This window comes from Acomys minous, assembly GCF_964271855.1.
Source record: "Acomys minous genome assembly, chromosome: 17".
In the NCBI taxonomy this organism is placed as follows: domain Eukaryota; kingdom Metazoa; phylum Chordata; class Mammalia; order Rodentia; family Muridae; genus Acomys; species Acomys minous.
Genome location: NC_140500.1, coordinates 22,502,216 through 22,521,438, shown reverse-complemented (window position 1 = coordinate 22,521,438; position 19,223 = coordinate 22,502,216). Strand labels below are relative to the sequence as shown.

General features: G+C 42.5%; 2 protein-coding genes across 3 annotated transcripts in view; both read left to right on the top strand.

Annotated features, from left to right (window-relative positions):
• LOC311588395 (C-type lectin domain family 6 member A-like) overlaps nucleotides 1-14,306 on the top strand; it is a 143,911-nt gene extending 129,605 nt beyond the window's left edge. Inside the window, exon 7 of the mRNA XM_084765971.1 lies at nucleotides 14,003-14,306. Coding sequence (XP_084622097.1) covers nucleotides 14,003-14,147 — 145 coding nt within the window. The 3' untranslated portion in view covers nucleotides 14,148-14,306. The remainder of the gene's footprint in view (nucleotides 1-14,002) is intronic.
• The window catches only part of LOC311588396 (C-type lectin domain family 6 member A-like), a 167,904-nt gene that overhangs the window by 48,886 nt on the left and 99,795 nt on the right, over nucleotides 1-19,223 (top strand). The gene's annotated exons all lie outside the window — the stretch shown is intronic.

Sequence of the window (19,223 nt, the reverse complement as noted above, 5' to 3'; positions counted from 1 at the left end):
ACAAGCTGTATGTGTACACAAGCTGTGTGTGTATACTAGCTGTATGTGTATACAACTGTGTGTATACACAAGCTGTATGTGTACACAAGCTTCTGGATAAGACATAGATGAGAAGAAATTATCCAAGAAGTGTTCTTCAGCTAATTCCTGGTTACTCCTGTCTCAAGGTGTTCAAGATCATGTAAAATCTAGACACCAACTGAGCAAAAGCGTCAATTTCTCTTCATCAACGATTTGAGAATTTATGAAAAAATAAAAATGCATGACAACTAGTATATTTAGGATATTTTACTCATTCATTTGGTCACTTATAGAAAGTAATAGCCATTTTACTGTATGTCAGATAGTGTGTCAGACAAAGTCCCAGGAGAACACAGACTTAGTTCTCAAGTAATGTAGAGGAAAACCAATTATCAGTGTCAGCCAGGTACAATGGCACACTGCTATTATCCTAGGTGCTCATGATGGTGAGACAGAAGGACAGTGAGTGTGGAGCTAGCCTGGGCTATGTAAAGAATCTGTGTCAGACAAAAAATGAAGAAAAAAGAAACTAGTGTCTACAATATTGTCCAGGAAGGGTTGCCCTGAGATAGATGTTTTAGAAGAAGCAACAACTATAACTGTGGTTACGAAGACTGTCCCAGAGGTGTGAAACTGAAGCACGAATGGTTGAAGCACACAGTGCTGATGAATGAGAAATGACACTTTCCTAGGTGTCTCTTGTATTCTTTTACTGAGACTTGTGTCTGTAGTTCTCATTTGCTTACCTAGATTTTCCATTTCCAGAATTCCCTGAGTGTGTGTTTTCTCTGTTGTTTCTATTTCCATTTTTAGGTCTTGAACAATTTTATTTGTTTCCTTCAACTATTTGTTTTTTTCTTGGTTTTCTTTAAGAGATCTATTCATTTTCTCTAATTTTTTGTTAGTCGTTCCCTTGCTTTCTTTAAGGGATATATTCATTTTCTCTTTAAGGACCTCTATTGTTTTCAGAAAGTTGGTTCTATGGTCTTTTTCTTGCTCTTTAGTCCTGTTGGAATATTCAGGGCTTGTTATATTAGGATAGCGGGAGATCCAAGATGGCGGCGAGCAGTGTGGACTGTGTTTGAAAGCTCCAGCGAACAATTCAGGGAATTGCACAGATTTCTGAGCCAGGAACACCAAGGTCCCCATACCACGGCAGCAGAAGTGCTCCACGGTTCGGAGGGACCAGGGTGCGGAGGACCTGCCTGCCCCTGCACACGGGAGGAGCGAGGACTTTCTTGGATCAGAGCGGCGGCGGTGAGGACAGCAGTGCCATCAGCAGCTCCGGCAGCGCGAGTGGCTCCACAGGCTCCAGCGGCGGTGGCTGAGGTTTGCAGCTCAGAGCCTTCCAGTGGAGGCGATTAGTGTGATGGACAGTGGGAGTTGCTGCGGGAGAGGGGACTCTGGACAGGATTTGGGTCGCGTGGTGCCTTGAGCCCCAGGCTGGACTCAGCGGACGGTTCGGCCTGGAGTCCTGGGTTTGCTCAGTGAGCTGTGCTGTGGAGAGGCTGGCTCGGCTCGGCAGGCAATTCTGCCCTAGGCGCAGCTCCCCTGCTGTGACTCAGGCTAGGCGGAGTGCGGGCTTCTACCCTGGGCGCCGGCTCAGCACAGACGCAGTTTTCCTGCTGTGACTCGAGCAGGGCAGAGCGCTCAGTTATACTCCGGGTGCTCGCCCAGTGCAGACGCAGTTTTCCTGCTGTGACTCGAGCGGGGCGGAGCGCTCAGTTATACTCCGGGTGCTCGCCCAGCGCAGACGCAGTTTTCCTGCTGTGACTCGAGCGGGGCGGAGCGCTCAGTTATACTCTGGGTGCTCGCCCAGCGCAGACGCAGTTTTCCCGCTGTGACTCGAGCGGGGCGGAGCGTTCAGTTATACTCCGGGTGCTTGCCCAGCGCAGACGCAGTTTTCCTGCTGTGACTTGAGCGGGGCGGAGCGCTCAGTTATACTCTGGGTGCTCGCCCAGCGCAGACGCAGTTTTCCCGCTGTGACTCGAGCGGGGCAGAGCGCTCAGTTATACTCCGGGTGCTTGCCCAGCGCAGACGCAGTTTTCCTGCTGTGACTTGAGCGGGGCGGAGCGCTCAGTTATACTCCGGGTGCTCGCCCAGCGCAGACGCTGTTTTACTGCTGTGACTCGAGCGGGGCGGAGCGCTCAGTTATACTCTGGGTGCTTGCCCAGAGCAGCCTTGGTTTGCATGCTGCGACGAAAGTTGGGCGGAGCGCTCGCTTCTACCCTGGGTGCTTCCTCAGTGCGGTCTCAGTTTCCCTGCTGTGATGCAAGCCTGGCGAAGCGCTCACTTTTACCCTAGGTGCTTGCTCAGCGCTGCTGCAATTTTCCTGCTGTGATGCGGGTTGGGCGGAGCACTCAGTTATACCCTGGGTGCTTGCTCAGTGCAGCCTTGGTTTTCCTGCGGTGACACAAGCTGGGCAGAGCACTCACTTCCACCAGGTGCTTGCTCAGTGCAGTCGCAGCTCTCCTGCTGTGGCAGACGGTTCAGGCCCTGAGAAACTAGCTGAGCTCAACGCGTGGCTCGGGCCCAGTATCCCTGGCTGGACTTGGCAGGGGACCCAAAAGGTTGTGGATACCTTGGCCTGACCCAACGATCATTCAGAGACCCAGAACAATTGCAGGACCCACAGCAAAGGGGAGCTGAGGATCACTGGTGGTGAGAGCCCAAAACTACAGGGATAACCTCCTGCCATCCACACCAGTGAAGTATCAGGGCTTCCAGCCTACGGAAATCGTGAGAAAACAAGTGAATCTATCATCAGACTCCCTCCACTCAACTCTGGAAGTTACCCAACAAAAACAGAGACGGCAAGATGCCTAAGGGACAGCGTAAAAGCATTAGCAAAAACCCCCAAAACAACATGACGTCTCCAGTTCCCAGCTATCCCAAAGAAAACAACCTGGAGAACTCACATACAACGGAAGCACAAGAAAATGACCTCAGATCCTTGGTAATGAAGATGTTAATGGAGGAAACAAATAAAATTCAAAATCAGATGCAGGAAGAAGCAGCGAAGCAGGTGCGAGACATAAAAGAAGCACATAGAGTGGAAATGGAAAATTTTCAGGAAAATATAAACAACCAGATGAAAGAAATAAAAAAATCTGTTCAAGATACGAAAATGAAAATGGATTCAATGATAAACACACAGACAGAAGAAAAACGAGAACGTGAGGCCTCACAGAAGAAGACGAATGACACAGTGCTGAGCTTTTCTAACAGAAGCCAAGAGATGGGAGAACGAATCTCAAGTCTAGAAGATACAATAACAGATCTTGAAGCAACCAATAAAGAAAATGCCAAATCTGGAAAATTCCTGACACAAAACATCCAAGAAATTAAGGACACCATGAAAAGAAGAAATCTGAAGATAATAGGCATTGAAGAAAGAGAAGATATCAGACTCCAAGGCCCAGAAAATCTTCTCAGCAAAATCATAGAAGAAAATTTCCCCAATCTAAAGAAAGAGATGCCTATAAACATACAAGAGGCATACAGAACACCAAATAGAATTGACCAGAAAAGAAAAACTGCCCATCACATAATAATCAAAACACAAAACATACAGAACAAAGAAAAAATATTAAAAGCTGCAAGGGAAAAGGACCAAATAACATTTAATGGCAAACCTATCAGAATTACACCCGACTTCTCAGCAGAGACCATCAAAGCCAGAAGGGCCTGGACAGAGATCCTGCAAAACCTAAGAGACCACAGATGCCAGGCCAGACTACTTTACCCAGCAAAACTATCAATAAACATTGATGGAGAAAACAAAATATTCCATGACAAAACTAAATTCAAACAGTACCTATCCACAAATCCAGCTTTACAGAAGGTACTAGAAGGAACACTCCATCCCAAATGGTCAAGCTACAACCAAAACTACTCAGGAAATAGATAACTATACCATGGCAAAAACACAACTACACAAATGCTTGACTGGAACCAACATCAAAATTAAGACTCTTAATAGTAACTGGTCATTAATATCTCTCAACATCAATGGTCTCAATTCTCAAATAAAAAGACACAGACTAACTGAATGGGTGCATAAACAGGATCCAACATTCTTCTGCATTCAAGAAACACATCTCACCCATAATGATAGGCATTACCTCAGGATAAAAGGTTGGAAAAAATATTCCAAGCAAATGGACACAAGAAGCAAGCAGGCGTAGCCATTTTAATATCAAACAAAATAGATTTTCAACCAAGATTAATCAAAAGGGATGAGGATGGACATTTCTTACTCATCAAAGGTAAAGTCAACCAAGATGACATCACAATTCTGAACATCTATGCTCCCAATACAAGGGCACCCACATTTGTAAAAGATCTGCTAAAAAGGCTTAAACCACACATCGATCCCCACACAATAATAGTGGGAGACTTCAACACCCCACTCTCACTGAAGGACAAGTCATCAAAACAGAAACTAAGCCGAGAAATAACATCATTAACCAATGCCATGGGTCAAATGGATCTAACAGATATCTATAGAACCTTTCACCCAAACAAGAAAGAATATACCTTCTTCTCTGCACCCCATGGAACCTTCTCCAAAATTGCTCACATTGTAGTTCACAAAGAAAGCCTCAACAGATACAAGAGGATTGAAATAATACCTTGTATCCTATCAGATCATCATGGGCTTAGGCTGCAATTCAACAACAACAGAAATAACAAAAAGCCTACACGTATGTGGAAACTAAACAACTCTCTGCTAAATGACACCTGGGTCTGGGAAGAAATAAAGAAAGAAATCAAGGAGTTTCTGAAATTCAATGAAAATGAAGGAACAACATACCCAAATTTGTGGGATACATTGAAAGCAGTGCTAAGAGGAAAATTCATAGCACTAAGTGCCTTTAAAAAGAAATTGGAAGCAGCGGACATAAACACCTTAACGACACAACGACACAACTGGAAGCCCTAGAAAAAAAAGAAGCAGAAACACCCAAAAGGAGTAGACATCTGGAAATAATCAAACTCAGGGGTGAAATTAACAAAATATAAACTAAAAAAACAGTCCAAAGAATCAACAAAACCAAGAGCTGGTTCTTTGAGAAAGTCAACAAGATAGACAGACTATTAGCCAAACTAACTAAAAAGCAGAGAGACAGTATTGAAATCAACAAAATCAGAAATGAAAAGGGAGACATAACAACAGACACTGAAGAAATACAAAGAATAATAAGATCCTACTTTGAAGGCATATATGCCACAAAATTTGAAAATCTAAGGGAAATGGACGATTTTCTTGATCAATTTCACTTGCCAAAGTTGAGTGAAGAGCAGATAAACAAGCTAAATAGTCCCATTTCACCTATAGAAATTGAAGTAATCATTGATAGTCTCCCAACCAAAAAAAGCCCAGGGCCAGATGGCTTCAGTGCAGAATTCTACCAGACCTTCAAGGGCGAGCTAATACAGATACTCTTCAAGCTACTCCAAAAGATAGAAAGGGATGAAACATTACCAAACTCATACTATGAGGCCATAGTCTCATTGATACCTAAACCTAACAAAGACTCAAGAAAGAAAGAGAATTTCAGACCAATTTCTCTGATGAACATCGATGCAAAAATACTAAATAAAATACTTGCAAAACGAATACAAGAGCACATCAGAGATATCATTCATCATGACCAAGTAGGCTTCATTCCAGGCATGCAGGGATGGTTTAATATACGGAAATCCATCAATGTAATCCACCACATAAACAAAATGAAAATAAAAAACCACATGATCATCTCTTTGGATGCAGAGAAAGCATTTGATAAAATCCAACACCCATTCATGTTTAAAGTTTTAGAGAGCTCGGGAATACAAGGCACTTTCCTCAACATAATAAAGGCTATATATAGGAAGCCAATAGCCAAAATCAAAGTAAATGGTGAGATACTTAAGGAAATTCCTCTAAAATCAGGAACAAGGCAAGGCTGCCCACTCTCTCCATATCTCTTCAATATAGTACTCGAAGTTCTAGCCAGAGCAATAAGACAACATAAGGAGATCAAGGGTATTCAAATGGGAAAGGAGGAAGTCAAATTATCTCTATTTGCAGATGATATGATAGTCTACATAAGTGACCCTCAAAATTCCACCAGAGAACTCCTACAGCTGATAAACACCTTCAGCAAATTGGCTGGATACAAAATTAACTCAAAAAAGTCTGTAGCCTTCCTATACACAAATGATAAGCTTGCAAAGGAAGAAATTAGGAAAACTACACCCTTCACACTAGCCACAAGCAATATAAAGTACTTAGGAGTTACTCTTACTAAGCAAGTGAAGAACCTGTTTGAAAAAAATTTCAAAACCCTAAAGAAAGAGATTGAAGATGACATGAGAAGATGGAAGGATCTACCTTGCTCATGGATAGGGAGAATTAACATAATAAAAATGGCCATCCTACCAAAAGCAATCTACAGATTCAATGCAATCCCTATCAAAATACCTACACAATTTTTTAAAGACATTGAAAGTTCAATTCTGAACTTCATATGGAAAAACAAAAAACCCAGAATAGCTAAAACAATCTTGTACAATAAAAGGTGCTCTGGAGGAGTCTCCATACCTTATTTCAAACTGTACTATAAAGCAATAGTAATTAAAACAGCATGGTACTGGCACAGCAACAGGCCGGTTGATCAGTGGAATCGAATCGAAGACCCAGATATGAATCCACACACATATGGGCATTTGATTTTTGACAAAGAAGCCAAATCCATTCGATGGAAAAGGGATAGCATCTTCAACAAATGGTGCTGGTCTAACTGGATGTCTATGTGTAAAAAAATGCAACTGGAGGCTTATTTGTCACCTTGTACAAAACTCAAATCCAAGTGGATTAAAGACCTCAACATAAAACCAGAGACACTAAATCACTTAGAAGAAAAAGTGGGGAAGAGCTTGGAACATATTGGCACAGGAGACAACTTCCTGAACAGAACACCAACAGCCCAGGCATTAATGTCAACAATTAATAAATGGGACCTCATGAGGCTGAGAAGCTTCTGTAAGGCAGGTGACACGGTAAAGAGAACAAAGCAACAGCCTACAGACTGGGAAAAGATCTTCACCAACCCCACATCTGACAAAGGTCTAATATCCAAAATATATAAAGAACTCAAGAAATTAAATACCACCAAACCAAATAACCCAATCGAGAAATGGGGCATGGAACTAAACAGAGAATTCTCAACAGAGGAATATCAAATGGCTGAGAAACACTTAAAGAAATGCTCAACCTCCTTAATCATCAGGGAAATGCAAATCAAAACAACGCTGAGATTCCATCTTACACCCATTAGGATGGCTAAGATCAAAAATTCAAACGACACCACATGCTGACGAGGATGTGGGGAGAGAGGAACACTCCTTCATTGCTGGTGGGAATGCAAACTAGTACAACCACTTTGGAAATCTATCTGGTGGTATCTCAGAAAAATGGGAATAAGGCTTCCTCAAGACCCAGCTATTCCACTCCTTGGAATATACCCAGAAGATGCTCCAGCACACAGCAAGAAAATTTGCTCAACCATGTTCATAGCAGCCTTATTCATAATAGCCAGAACATGGAAACAGCCGAAGTGTCCCTCAATAGAAGAATGGATAAAGAAACTGTGGTACATATACACTATGGAATACTATTCAGCTATTAAAAAGAAGGAATTCCCGAAATTTGTTGATAAATGGATCGAGCTAGAAATGATCATAATGAGTGAGTTAAGCCAGAAGCAGAAAGACTCAAATGGTATATACTCACTTATATCTGCATATTAGCCCAAGGGGCATGTCCTACGAAAGCCTTCACTTACCAGGAAACTGAGACAGAGGAGAGAACATTCTAGTGGGACTCTAGATGAGAGAATCATGGGAGAATGGCAACGTAGAAGGACCCAGAGAGTCCTAGAAGCCTACAAGTAGAACATTATGATAGGCAGATTTGGGCCCAGGGGTCCCGCTCAAACTAAGGCACCAGCCAAGGACAATACAGGCGGTAAACCTTAAGCCCCTACCCAGATCTAGCCAATGGACAGAACACTCCCCACAGTAGAGTGGAGAGTGGGATATGACTTTCTCACATACTCTGGTGCCTCACCTTTGACCATGTCCCCTGGACGGGGAGACCTGGTGGCAATCAGAGGAAGGACAGCAAGTTACCAAGAAGAGACTTGATACCCTATGAGCATATAGAGGGGGAGGTAATCCCCCTCAGGAACAGTCATAGGGGAGGGGAATAAGGGGAAATTGGGAGGGAGGGAAGAATGGGAGGATACAAGGGATGGGATAACCATTGAGATGTAACAAGAATAAATAAATAAAGGAGGAAAAAATATATTAGGATAGCTATGTCTTGATGGTGACATATTGCCTTGGCTGTTGTCGATTGTGTTTTTACTCTGGTTTCCAGGCTTTTTGGTTTCGTGATTATAGGCTAGGTGCTGCTTTCTGAATTTTGCTTTGCTTGTTGCATGATTTATTTTTAAATTTTCTTTTTCCTTTTTTGTTTTTTAATGTATATTTTATTTATTCTAATTTATTTATACTACATCCCAATTGTTATCCCCTCTTCGGCATATTCCCCTCCCCTAGATCTCTGATAGTGGTGGCCTTCACACCTCAACTGTCTGGCAACAGTCTGTGAGGTCTCATCATTGCTGTACGTTTTATTCCTTGGTTTCTGTCTTCTGATCTGTGTGTCCTGTGGTTGATTAGAGGGTCTCTGCTGGAGTTGGGAGCTTGATATCAATTGGCAGTCATGGCCTCTTGTTGAGTAGGGGTTCTCCATTAGAGTTGGGGGCTGGGGTGCACCAAGAGAGAGGAGCAGATATCAAAGGGTGTTCTGGTCTATTTAGAGTTCTGACAACTGATGTGGCCTCTGGTCCAGTAGTGAGTCTCAGCCTGAGGTTGTCTACTGTTCTGGCTGCTGTGGCCTGCACTTCAGTAGGGGATAGCCTCTGACATTGGAGGAGGGACAAGGCAAAGTGAAAGTGTTGGAGGGAGGCATGGTGGAGAATTGTGTCTCTACAACAGTGGGAAGTGAGGGAATGAGAGTGTTCCATGGTCAGGCTACCTACCTGTTATGCTGGCTGGTATGGCCTACACTTGAGTAGGGGATGCCTGCAGCAGTCATGTAGTATTTCTAACAGATTCTGAGGTGGCAAGTACTGAGTCTATATGTACATGTATTATCAGACCAGAATATCTGACTTGTATGCCTCCATTTGTCTACACAAGTCTTTTTTATGAAAAGGGTTGTTTTATATTTATATTTCTCTAGCTTATGTTTTTCTAAACCATCTCCACACACTTGCTGTTTCTCATCTCAGAAAAAATATATACATACATATGTACACACATATATAATTAGAAGAAAATTATGAAGCATGTTTCCTGAATACAAATTATTTAAAGCTTTAATACATTCCTTGAGAACATTTTAACATTTATTGATTTCACATGATGATATAGATACCATGCTAACCTTACATAGACATACACTGTCTCCACATGAACATCTTATGTAAGCAAACATGGTTCCTACAACTAGTGAGTGAACACTGATGCCAACACTGTTGAAGATCATGATTACTAGAGTCTCACTGGGGAAACCACATTGTATTTAGCTGCCATATCTCTGTAGTCTTCTTAGTTGGGATAAGTTTTCAGAAGATCTTTGTCTTAAATGTTTCTGATTAGCAGTTTTGATGATGACTGATCTGGTATATTATAGGATGTTCTTCTATTAAAATTTGAGTAATTATTTTTGAGGAGGAAGATGACAGGTGTGAAGTGCTTGTCTAATCAGATCATACACAGGATCTAAACAACAAAAATTATTATAGACCATAGATATTGGCTGATGGTCTTCTGAGGTAGGTCATTTAAAGCATATAATTTTATTATCTAAGTATTTTATTTCTTTAAGAAATTATTCTTTTCTCATATGACACATCCCAACCACATCCTCCTCTCTCTCCTCTCATCTCCTTCCTCCCCCACCTCCCTTATCCCCCAGACCCACTGCTTTCCTCTTTCCCTTCAGAAAAGAGCAGGCCTCCTCTGCTTGTGGGACCCGTTTCCTCCTAGTCGGTTGTCTCAGCCTTGATATGAGCGTTTATGCCTGGTCTTATTCTATCTTGCTATGTCATGCTCAGTTGATGCCATTTAAGGCTAACCACTTGGTGTTGGATAAGCAGTTAGGAGCCTAATCCATAGAGAAGATCAATTCTCCCTCTCTTGGCAGTTATTACTTACTGTAGCTCTTACAACAATAAAAATAGGCTATGAATTTGAGAAGGAGTAAGGCACATCACAGAGACTGGAGGGCAGAGAAGGAAAAATGATATAATTATATTTTAATTAAATGCAAATAACTGATGCTTTCTCCATTTCCACAGTATAATTATGGGAAGGATGCCATATATAGCCCACACTATGGTGGAATATTGGGTTAGGTTTCTCAAGAGACAGAGTTATGTATCTGTCTATATTTATCCACGTTCTTTATATCGGTCCACAACACTCCTTGTTCTCTAAGCCTTGTTTGTGTTTTCCACTGTGAATGTCATTTCTCAGTCTTCTCCTAGCACTGCAATGCTTTGACCACTCATCCTTCATCTCCTCCGACTGTTTGATGTTTTCCCATCTCTAAGACATTCTTGGTTTCCATATAAACACAGAGGGATATAGATGAGTGCGTGAGTATATTGCTGTATAGCTGCTACTATGTGTTTCTCAAGTCTTTGTTTTATTTTTTATATATCATATACCTCTCTTACTTGGTATAGGCATATTAGTAATCTTGATAGCAGACTGCATTGATCTATCTATCTATCTATCAATCATTTATTTATTTCTGCCTGTTTTGCCTGTTATTTAATTCAAGCTTTATGCTTTTTGTTTCTCTAATTAACTGATTTCTTTGTCATCTACGTTCTACTATAGCCACCACATTTTTAAAAAGAAGATCATTCTGTTAATTTTTTTCAATTCGAAATAGAAAAACACATTGTTACAGATACAAAGGGATATATTTACATACATTAGATTTTTATTTACCTATTTTTACTTTTTTGAGGTATTCTGCATTACATTTATTTATAAAATCTTTGTAATTTTTTATACAGTATTTCTATTTTCACTAATTTAAAAATCTTTTTTAGTCTATTGCTGCCATGTGTACTGACATGTATTATTTAAATACAACATGCATATAATAGAATTTCTGGTTCTTGGTGTGATGAGTTCTATTCTTTGGAGACATAAACTGTTTCTCATTATGTCCTCAGAGTGTGGGTGTTCTATACACTCTGTTTTTCTGGATTTTCCTGGTATCACCCCAGTAGCACAAAGAGGCCATGACATTAGTGTCAATGGAGGTAGACATGGGTTGCTTGGTAACTGAGGGGTGAGAGGCTCCTTGCTGTATCTGGAGAAGTTGGGAGTCCCAGCTTCCCTGTGGGCTCATCACTCAAGAAACTTAGCATGACTTTATTACGTGGCACTTATAGTTCATTCTCTCCCAAAGACAAAGTCTGGAGCTGTTGCCCAAAGAACTGGAAGCCATTTGGTACCAACTGCTACTTCACTTCCAATGACTATGCATCTTGAAGCGAGAGTAAGCAGAAGTGCTCCAACATGGGTGATCATCTGCTGGTGATCCACAGCAAGGAAGAGCAGGTGCATCTTGGGAGATGTGGGCTGGGCCTGCTGTCTGCCTGGTTTTACTAAGGGTGGGTTTTGTTGACGTGGGTGGTGGTGCGGCAGAAGGCTTTCCATCACATAGGCAGACATTGCTGTTTCAGCCTTTGCCTGCTAAACCTTGCTCCACTTCAGTGGGCCTTAACAAGCCCCAAGGAACCAAGGGCCTCAGAAATGCAGCACAGAAGGGTGGAGGGAAGGATGGAATGTTTCTGCATGAAAGACCAGTTTGTGATTTCAGCAGTTTCATGCTTCCTGCAGTACCAACCACCTAACAGAGGAGGGCGTAGAGAAACAGGATCAAATCAGGAGAGTCACAACCAACCATCAGAAACAAAATATTTGAAGTTATAAATGGAGAAATACTAAATGTGTAAACTTCTCTTGTGTGCAGCTTTCAAGAAAGGTATTGGTGAAGAAAAGAGGGGAGTGAGTCTGAGATGAGAATTCATTATGACCATGGCCTGAGATTATTTCCAGTGTCATGAAAATATGAGTGATACTTTTTGTCCTGATCAGCAAGAGAAGATGTGTACTTCTGTGGGCTGGGGGTTGTTCTTCTATTCCTTGATCCTTTTTTTCTGTCTTCTCTGTATGACCAGAGAAAAATTATTCAAAACATCACATTGAACTTCTAAAATATAAAATTACTGTATATTAATTTAAAATTTGAGAAATAGTTAAGGACATAGATGAACTAGGATTTAATTATTATTTATTTACCTATGTGCATCATATTGAACCCTATAAATTTTTTCCAAGACAGGGTTTCTCTTGTACTCCCTTTGTAGACCAGGCTGGACTTAAATTCACAGAGATCCACCTTCTTCTGCCTTCTGAGCATTGGGATTTAAGGCATTTGCCACCATACCTAGCTGAACCCTAAAATTTTGGATCATTAAAATAATTGTTAAAGATCTTATAAAATTCTGTAACAGAATAAGAAGTGCTCAACCCAGGCTGACAGCTGTATCTTTCTTCCCTCTTAGGATTTCATCACTGGGATCCTTGACCACAAGGCTGCTTATTTTATAGGGCTGAGGGATGAAGGTCACAGACAATGGCGATGGGTTGATGGGACATCTTACAACAAGAGTGCCATGTGAGTCTAGAGTCACTTAGAGGAGGCCTGGGTCCTGTAGCATGAGGTGAATTTAGGATGTTCCTGCTGTTGGTTAAGAAACTAAAACAGCTCACTCCTGGCATAAGTGCTGGGGATGGAGTTACTTTTACTTCCTATTTACTAATTACAGGAGTTTTGTGAGACACACATTGTTGATCTCCCCAGTAGAGATGAGGAAATTGAACTTGCAGAGTGTAGAATGGTAGGTACCCATGGCAGCCAACCAAGGTCTTTACACACAGATGCATTTTATTATGCTTTCAGCCTCTCATTTATATTTCAAAAATAAGACTTAGTTTATTTTTTGTGTATATATGCTTATCTCTGTGAGTGTCTGTCGTGTGTATGTAGGGTCCATGGAGCTCATAAGTGGGGATCCCCTGGGGTTACAGGTGGTATGACCTTGGCAATATGGCTGCTGGGGCCAGAACCCCCATGCTTTCTGGAGACGCAGCAAGCACTCCTCATATCTGAACCACCTCTCCAGCCATCATTTATATCTTTATAAAGTAAATTCATGTCATGATGGTAACTGATTTATTCTCACCTATCAAAAGCCCTCCATCTGATATTGAGCCTCATATTTATGAAATTATTTAAAAACTCTAATGTTTTAGTATGTTCTCATATTCTTTCCTAATATGTGTTGTCAGAAATTTGTAGTGAGGTTATTTTTCTTAATTTTCAGAGAAGAAAACTAGGAATCCTTGGTTTTAAATAATTTGTTCTTGATGTAGAAATAGGTAGATTATCCAGAGATTTCAGCTAGTTCTCCAGTCTCTATGAGAGTTCTGTTGTAAAAGAGAAGAAAATCATATTAATATACGGGAATAAAGGGAGAGCTTTTCAGCATATAAATAAGCAGCCTGGGCTGATTGTACCCTGACATCAAGGCCTAGGGATGAAGATATAGACATGCTTGGGATGCATGCTGGGAGAACAGTTAAGTAACAAGGTAAGAGACCATTGAGGGTATTTATGGAAATGTCAGATATGGGTGATGGAGAACATTTGATTTGTACACACTTGAATCTGATTTCCACAAATTTGAGCCTCATTCTCAGGCTTGTTTACTCTTGCTTTTTCTCTTCACGCATCATTGTAGGAAACACGCTGATGCTCTTTCCTCCTTTTCAGATTCTGGCACCATGGTGAGCCCAGCAGTAACCAGGAGAAATGTGTAATATTAAATATTCGGCAAGGACTTTGGGGCTGGAATGATATCCTTTGCAGTAATACTGGACAGAGATCAATTTGTCAGCTGAAGAGAATATATTTATGAATTGCATATCCCTAAGTACTTGGGGTTAAATTGTTATCTAGCATCACACAGACACTTGGAAAGTTTTTCATGTGGAAGAGATGTGCACAGAATTTAGGTAGGCAGCAAATGGTTAAACGTGTAAAAATCCTGGCCCACATGTATAATTATATGTTCAAATATTTATTCCATGAAATGACATTTTGTTTAGAATTTCCATGCACCAGGGACTACACAGGGACCCTTTTGTACATACACATAGCTTTGCTGCCAATGCCACATTTCACTGACTCACAGGATTGTGTGGTATGTTCTCTCTATTTGTTTTTTCTTTTTAAAAAATCTGCCTTTGGCTCTATTGAAAAAGAATTGAGAAATAAATTTCTATATATGTAATTTACAGTGCCTGGATATATATATGAATCCAAAGTAGGTTAACAACACATTTCATTATATAGCATGGTTGACATATTGTATGTGGGGTGTGTGTGTGTGTTAAGAATACTTACGATCTTTTCATGAAAGTTCAGGTACACAGGATGGAGTCAGCTACTGTCATTCTAATGAACCTTGGATCCTCAGAATTTACTTATTTTTTAAATCTGGCCACTTATCCCCTTTCAGCAACATGTCAACATCCCAGCACCCAGCCCTTTACAGCCATGTATTCTTCATGCTGATTCCTGAGATTTGCCTTTTCAGACATCACTTATAAGTGAGATCATACAGTACCAATGCTTCTTTGAGTTTTTCCCCATAAACAAACACCTCTATATCCACCAATTGTTGCCAATTAGAGGATGTTCATTATTATGATGGACTAATGCTTCAGCAGATCTAATACACACGGACAGGTATTAAATCTTTATGACCATCACATCCACTGACATAAGGTAGTTTGCAAGTTTTCACGTTTGTGAGTGATATTGCCAATAACATAAATGTGAATTCTTTAGTTGACAACACAGCTCTGATGGTTCATGGGCTTGAGGGTTTACATGTGTCCCAATGGAAAGGCATCCTGAGACATAGGAGCTCAGAAACCACACAGCTTGGAGAGGAGGCCTCAGTAGAGGTATTATGGCTTCCATGGGTGGGTCTCCAGCAGAGCAGAGGATCTTAGGATCCTCATCAATCCTTTCTTCTTCAGTGTTGCAGCTCCCAGGGGAGGGTATCACCAGCTGAGCTGAGGAGATCAGAAGCTTCAGCCCTACTCCATTTTCACCTCTTCCCTTCTTCTTTTCATCACTTATTTGCGTCTTCTGACAGAAGAGTCACACCAGGCAATAACTCTTACAAAAAAGATTTATTGGGAGGGCCCAGGGTGTGGAGGGACAAATCCAGGAGTGATTATCCCTCATCCCGAGAGTGGAAAACAGGGAACTGAGCATACAAGGCCTTCATTTAGTATTTCTGAAGGGGTGGAACTTTCCAGAGCAGAGATTTCCAAGGTGAGTATTGGTGGGATGTCATGTCCTGAGCTTGGGAGAGCTCAGGGATTGGTGGATTTTCTTGTCCAGGGACTGGTGGGTTTCTCTGGAAAGCTCAGGATTGTTGGCTTTCTATTCAGACTTTTCACCTAATATTAGCATAATCTGGTGAGGTCCTATTGAGAGGCTGGAGACAGTTTGTGACAGTGACAGACACTGGAGACACTGTTGTGACAGAGTGCTTTGAGGAGGGGCTGGCTGCTGGAGTTCCTCAGGCAGAGCCTGGCCACTTTCCTGTTTTTTAGAGTTTACAAAGTTACAAAATAGTTATTTTTGTAATATATAAACAAAATATAAATATATAAAATATAAACAAAAAGTTATTTACAAAAATAACTTGGGAATCATTGCTAAGTCTGGCACAAAAGCCTTCATGGATGCTTTCCAGGCTGGTGTGGACATCAACATGATCGGGCAGCTTGATGTTAGAATCTATTCTGCAGAGAAAGTAGCTGCGATCCCAAAGCACAATGATGATGAGCAGCACGCCAGGAAGTCTTCTGCTGTTGGCTCCTTCACAGTTCCTGCAGACCATGGTGAGCCTATTGGTCAGGATACTAAGAGAAGACCAGAGAGAGTGCTTAGAAGAGAGGAGAGTCAAGGAAGTGGTAAAGAAACACTCCCAGTTTATAGGCTCTCAAATCACCCTTTTCTCCCAGTTCATAGGCTGTTCCATCACCCTCTATTATCCCAGTTCAGAGGCTGTTCCATCACCCTCTTTTCCCCCAGTTCTCAGGCTGTTCTATCACCTTCTATTCTCCCATTTCATAGGCTGTTCCATCACCTTCTATTTGGAAAAAAACTAGAGAAGGAGATAATGTGCCTTTGGCTCTTCTCTGAGTTGACTGAAGACAAAGAGAACTACAAGAAATTTTTTTGAGGCATTCTCCAAGAATTTAAAGCTTGGAATCCGTGAAGATTCCACTAACCATTGCTGCCTCTCTGTGCTCCTCTGCTGTCACACTTCTCAGTCTGGAGATGAGATGACTTCCCTGTCAGAGTACATGTCTTGCATGAAGGAGACACAGAAGTCTATCTATTATATCACTGGTGAGCAAAGAACAGGTGGCCAACCCTACCTCTGTGAAGCATGTGCAGAAATGTGGCTTTGAGGTGATGTATATAACTGAGCCTACTATGTGCATCAGGTCAAGAAGTCTGATGGAAAGATCCTGGTCTTAGTGACTAAGGAGGACCTGGAGCTACAAGAGGATGAGGAAGTTAGGAAGAAAATAAAGGAGAGCAAGAGAAATTTTGAGACTCACTGCAAGCTCATGAAGGAGATCTTGGATAAGAAGGTTGAAAAGGTGACAATCGCCAATAGGCTTGTCTTTTCACCCTGCTGCATGTGACAAGGACCTATGGCTGGGCATGCAGAGCATCATGAAAGCCAACGCACTGTGGGACAACTTTTTAATAGGCTACAGGATGGCAAAGAAACCCACCTAGAGATCAAACCTGACCACCTCATTGTGGAGGCCTTGTGGCAGAAGGCTGAGACAGAATGATGGCAAAGCTGTCAAGGACATGGTGGTGCTGCTGTTTGAAAGTGCTCTGTTCTCCTCCAGCTTCTCACTTGAGATCCCCAAACCCACTCCAACCACATCTACCACATGATTAAGCTAGGCCTGGTCTCTGATGAAGATGAAGTGACAGCCGAGGAGCATAGTGCTGCTATACCTCATGAGATTCCCCACTTGAGGGTGATGCCTTTCACACAGAAGTAGATTAAAGACCCCTAGGAAGCCTATGCCCCATGTATAGTTTCTCTGTGACTCCTCTAGAGGATTTGGTCTACCTGGACCTCTGCTCATGTCAAGAAGAATCTTTTCTATTCTGTCCTGTGCCTTAAGGCAGCAAAATCCCCTCCCACAGAATAGCAGGAATTGTGTGTATATTGTGATTCTTTTGTTTGATTAATTTTGTTCTGAAATTAAAAGTATGCAAAATAAAGAAGAAGCAGTTTTAAAAAACATTTTAAATTTTTGTTATAATTAATTCACATTCATCCTGATTGTTATCCTGTTTTTTGGATTCCAAGTGTGGGATTGGAACGGTCTCTTGAGGGAACAGTTGAAGTTAGTTCACTAGAAGAGCAACCACCTTGTGCAGGAGCTCAGTTGTTGCCAGCTGAAAAGATCCCATGAACAGACTCTGGGAGGAGATATATAAATGAGGCCAGAACTCGCAGCAGGGCTTTTTGAAGACTTGGGATAGTTTTGGCTGTTCATCACTGCACTTAAAGATGTTCCTAGAGAGAACCGCTCGAGGGAAGGCTTTGGGGCTCCAGATCCTGCAGAGGTTCTGGGCCCTGGTTACTCTAGGTTCCAGCAGAAGAAATCCTGCTGATTGTGCCAGGAGAATCATTCCTTAGAATTGATATCCTTATGGTTTTGTTATTGTGTCTATTAATCCTCATTTCTTATTGTTTTGGTTAGTTGGGTTATAAGTGATGTATGCCCGGTAACTAAGTTGTTAATAAAATATATTGTTTAAGAAAACTGAGCCTAGAGATCCAAGATGGCGGTGAGAAGTGTAGACCGTGTTTGAAAGCTCCAGTGAACAATTCAGGGAATTGCACAGATTTCTGAGCCAGGAACACCAAGGTCCCCACACCACGGCAGCAGAAGTGCTCCACGGTTCGGAGGGACCAGGGTGCGGAAGACCTGCTTGCCCCAGCACACGGGAGGAGCGCGGACTTTCTCGGATCAGAGCAGCAGTGGCAGAGACAGCAGTGCCACCAGCGGCTCCAGTGGCTCCAGCAGCTCCAGCGGCACCAGCGGCGGTGGCTGAGGTTTGCAGCTCAAAGCCTTCTAGTGGAGGGGAGTTGCTGCGGGAGAGGGGACTCTGGACAGGATTTGGGTCGCATGGTGCCTTGAGACCCAACCTGGACTCAGCAGACAGTTCAGCCCCAGAGTCCTGGGTTTGCTCAGTGAGCTGTGCCATGGAGAAGCTGGCTCAGTTCAGCAAGCAATTCTGCCTGAGGCACAGCTCCCCTGCTGTGACACAGGCTGGGCGGAGTGCTCACTTCCAGCCTAGGCTCCAGCTCAGTGCAGCTGCAGTTTCCCTGCTGTGACGCAAGCTGGGCGGAGCGCTCACTTCCACCAGGTGCTTGCTCAGCGCAGTCGCAGTTTCCCTGCTGTGTCGCAGGCTGGGCGGAGCGCTCACTTCCACCCTAGGTGCTTGCTCAGCACAGTCGCAGTTTCCCTGCTGTGTCGCAGGCTGGGTGGAGCACTCACTTCCACCCTAGGCGCTTACTCAGTGCAGTCGCAGTTCTCCTGCTGTGGCAGACAGTTCAGGCCCTGAGAAACTAGCTGAGCTCGACGCGTGGTTCTGGCCCAGTATCCCTGGCTGGAAATGGCAGGGGACCCAAAAGGTTGTGGATACCTTGGCCTGATCCAACGCTCATTCAGAGACCCAGAACGATTGCAGGACCCACAGCAAAGGGGAGCTGAGGATCACTGGATGTGAGAGCCCAAAACTACAGGGCTAACCTCCTGACATCCACACCAGTGAAGTATCAGGGCTTCTAGCCTATGGAAATCATGAGAAAACAAGTGAATCAATCATCAGACTCCCTCCACCCAACTCCGAAAGTTACCCAACA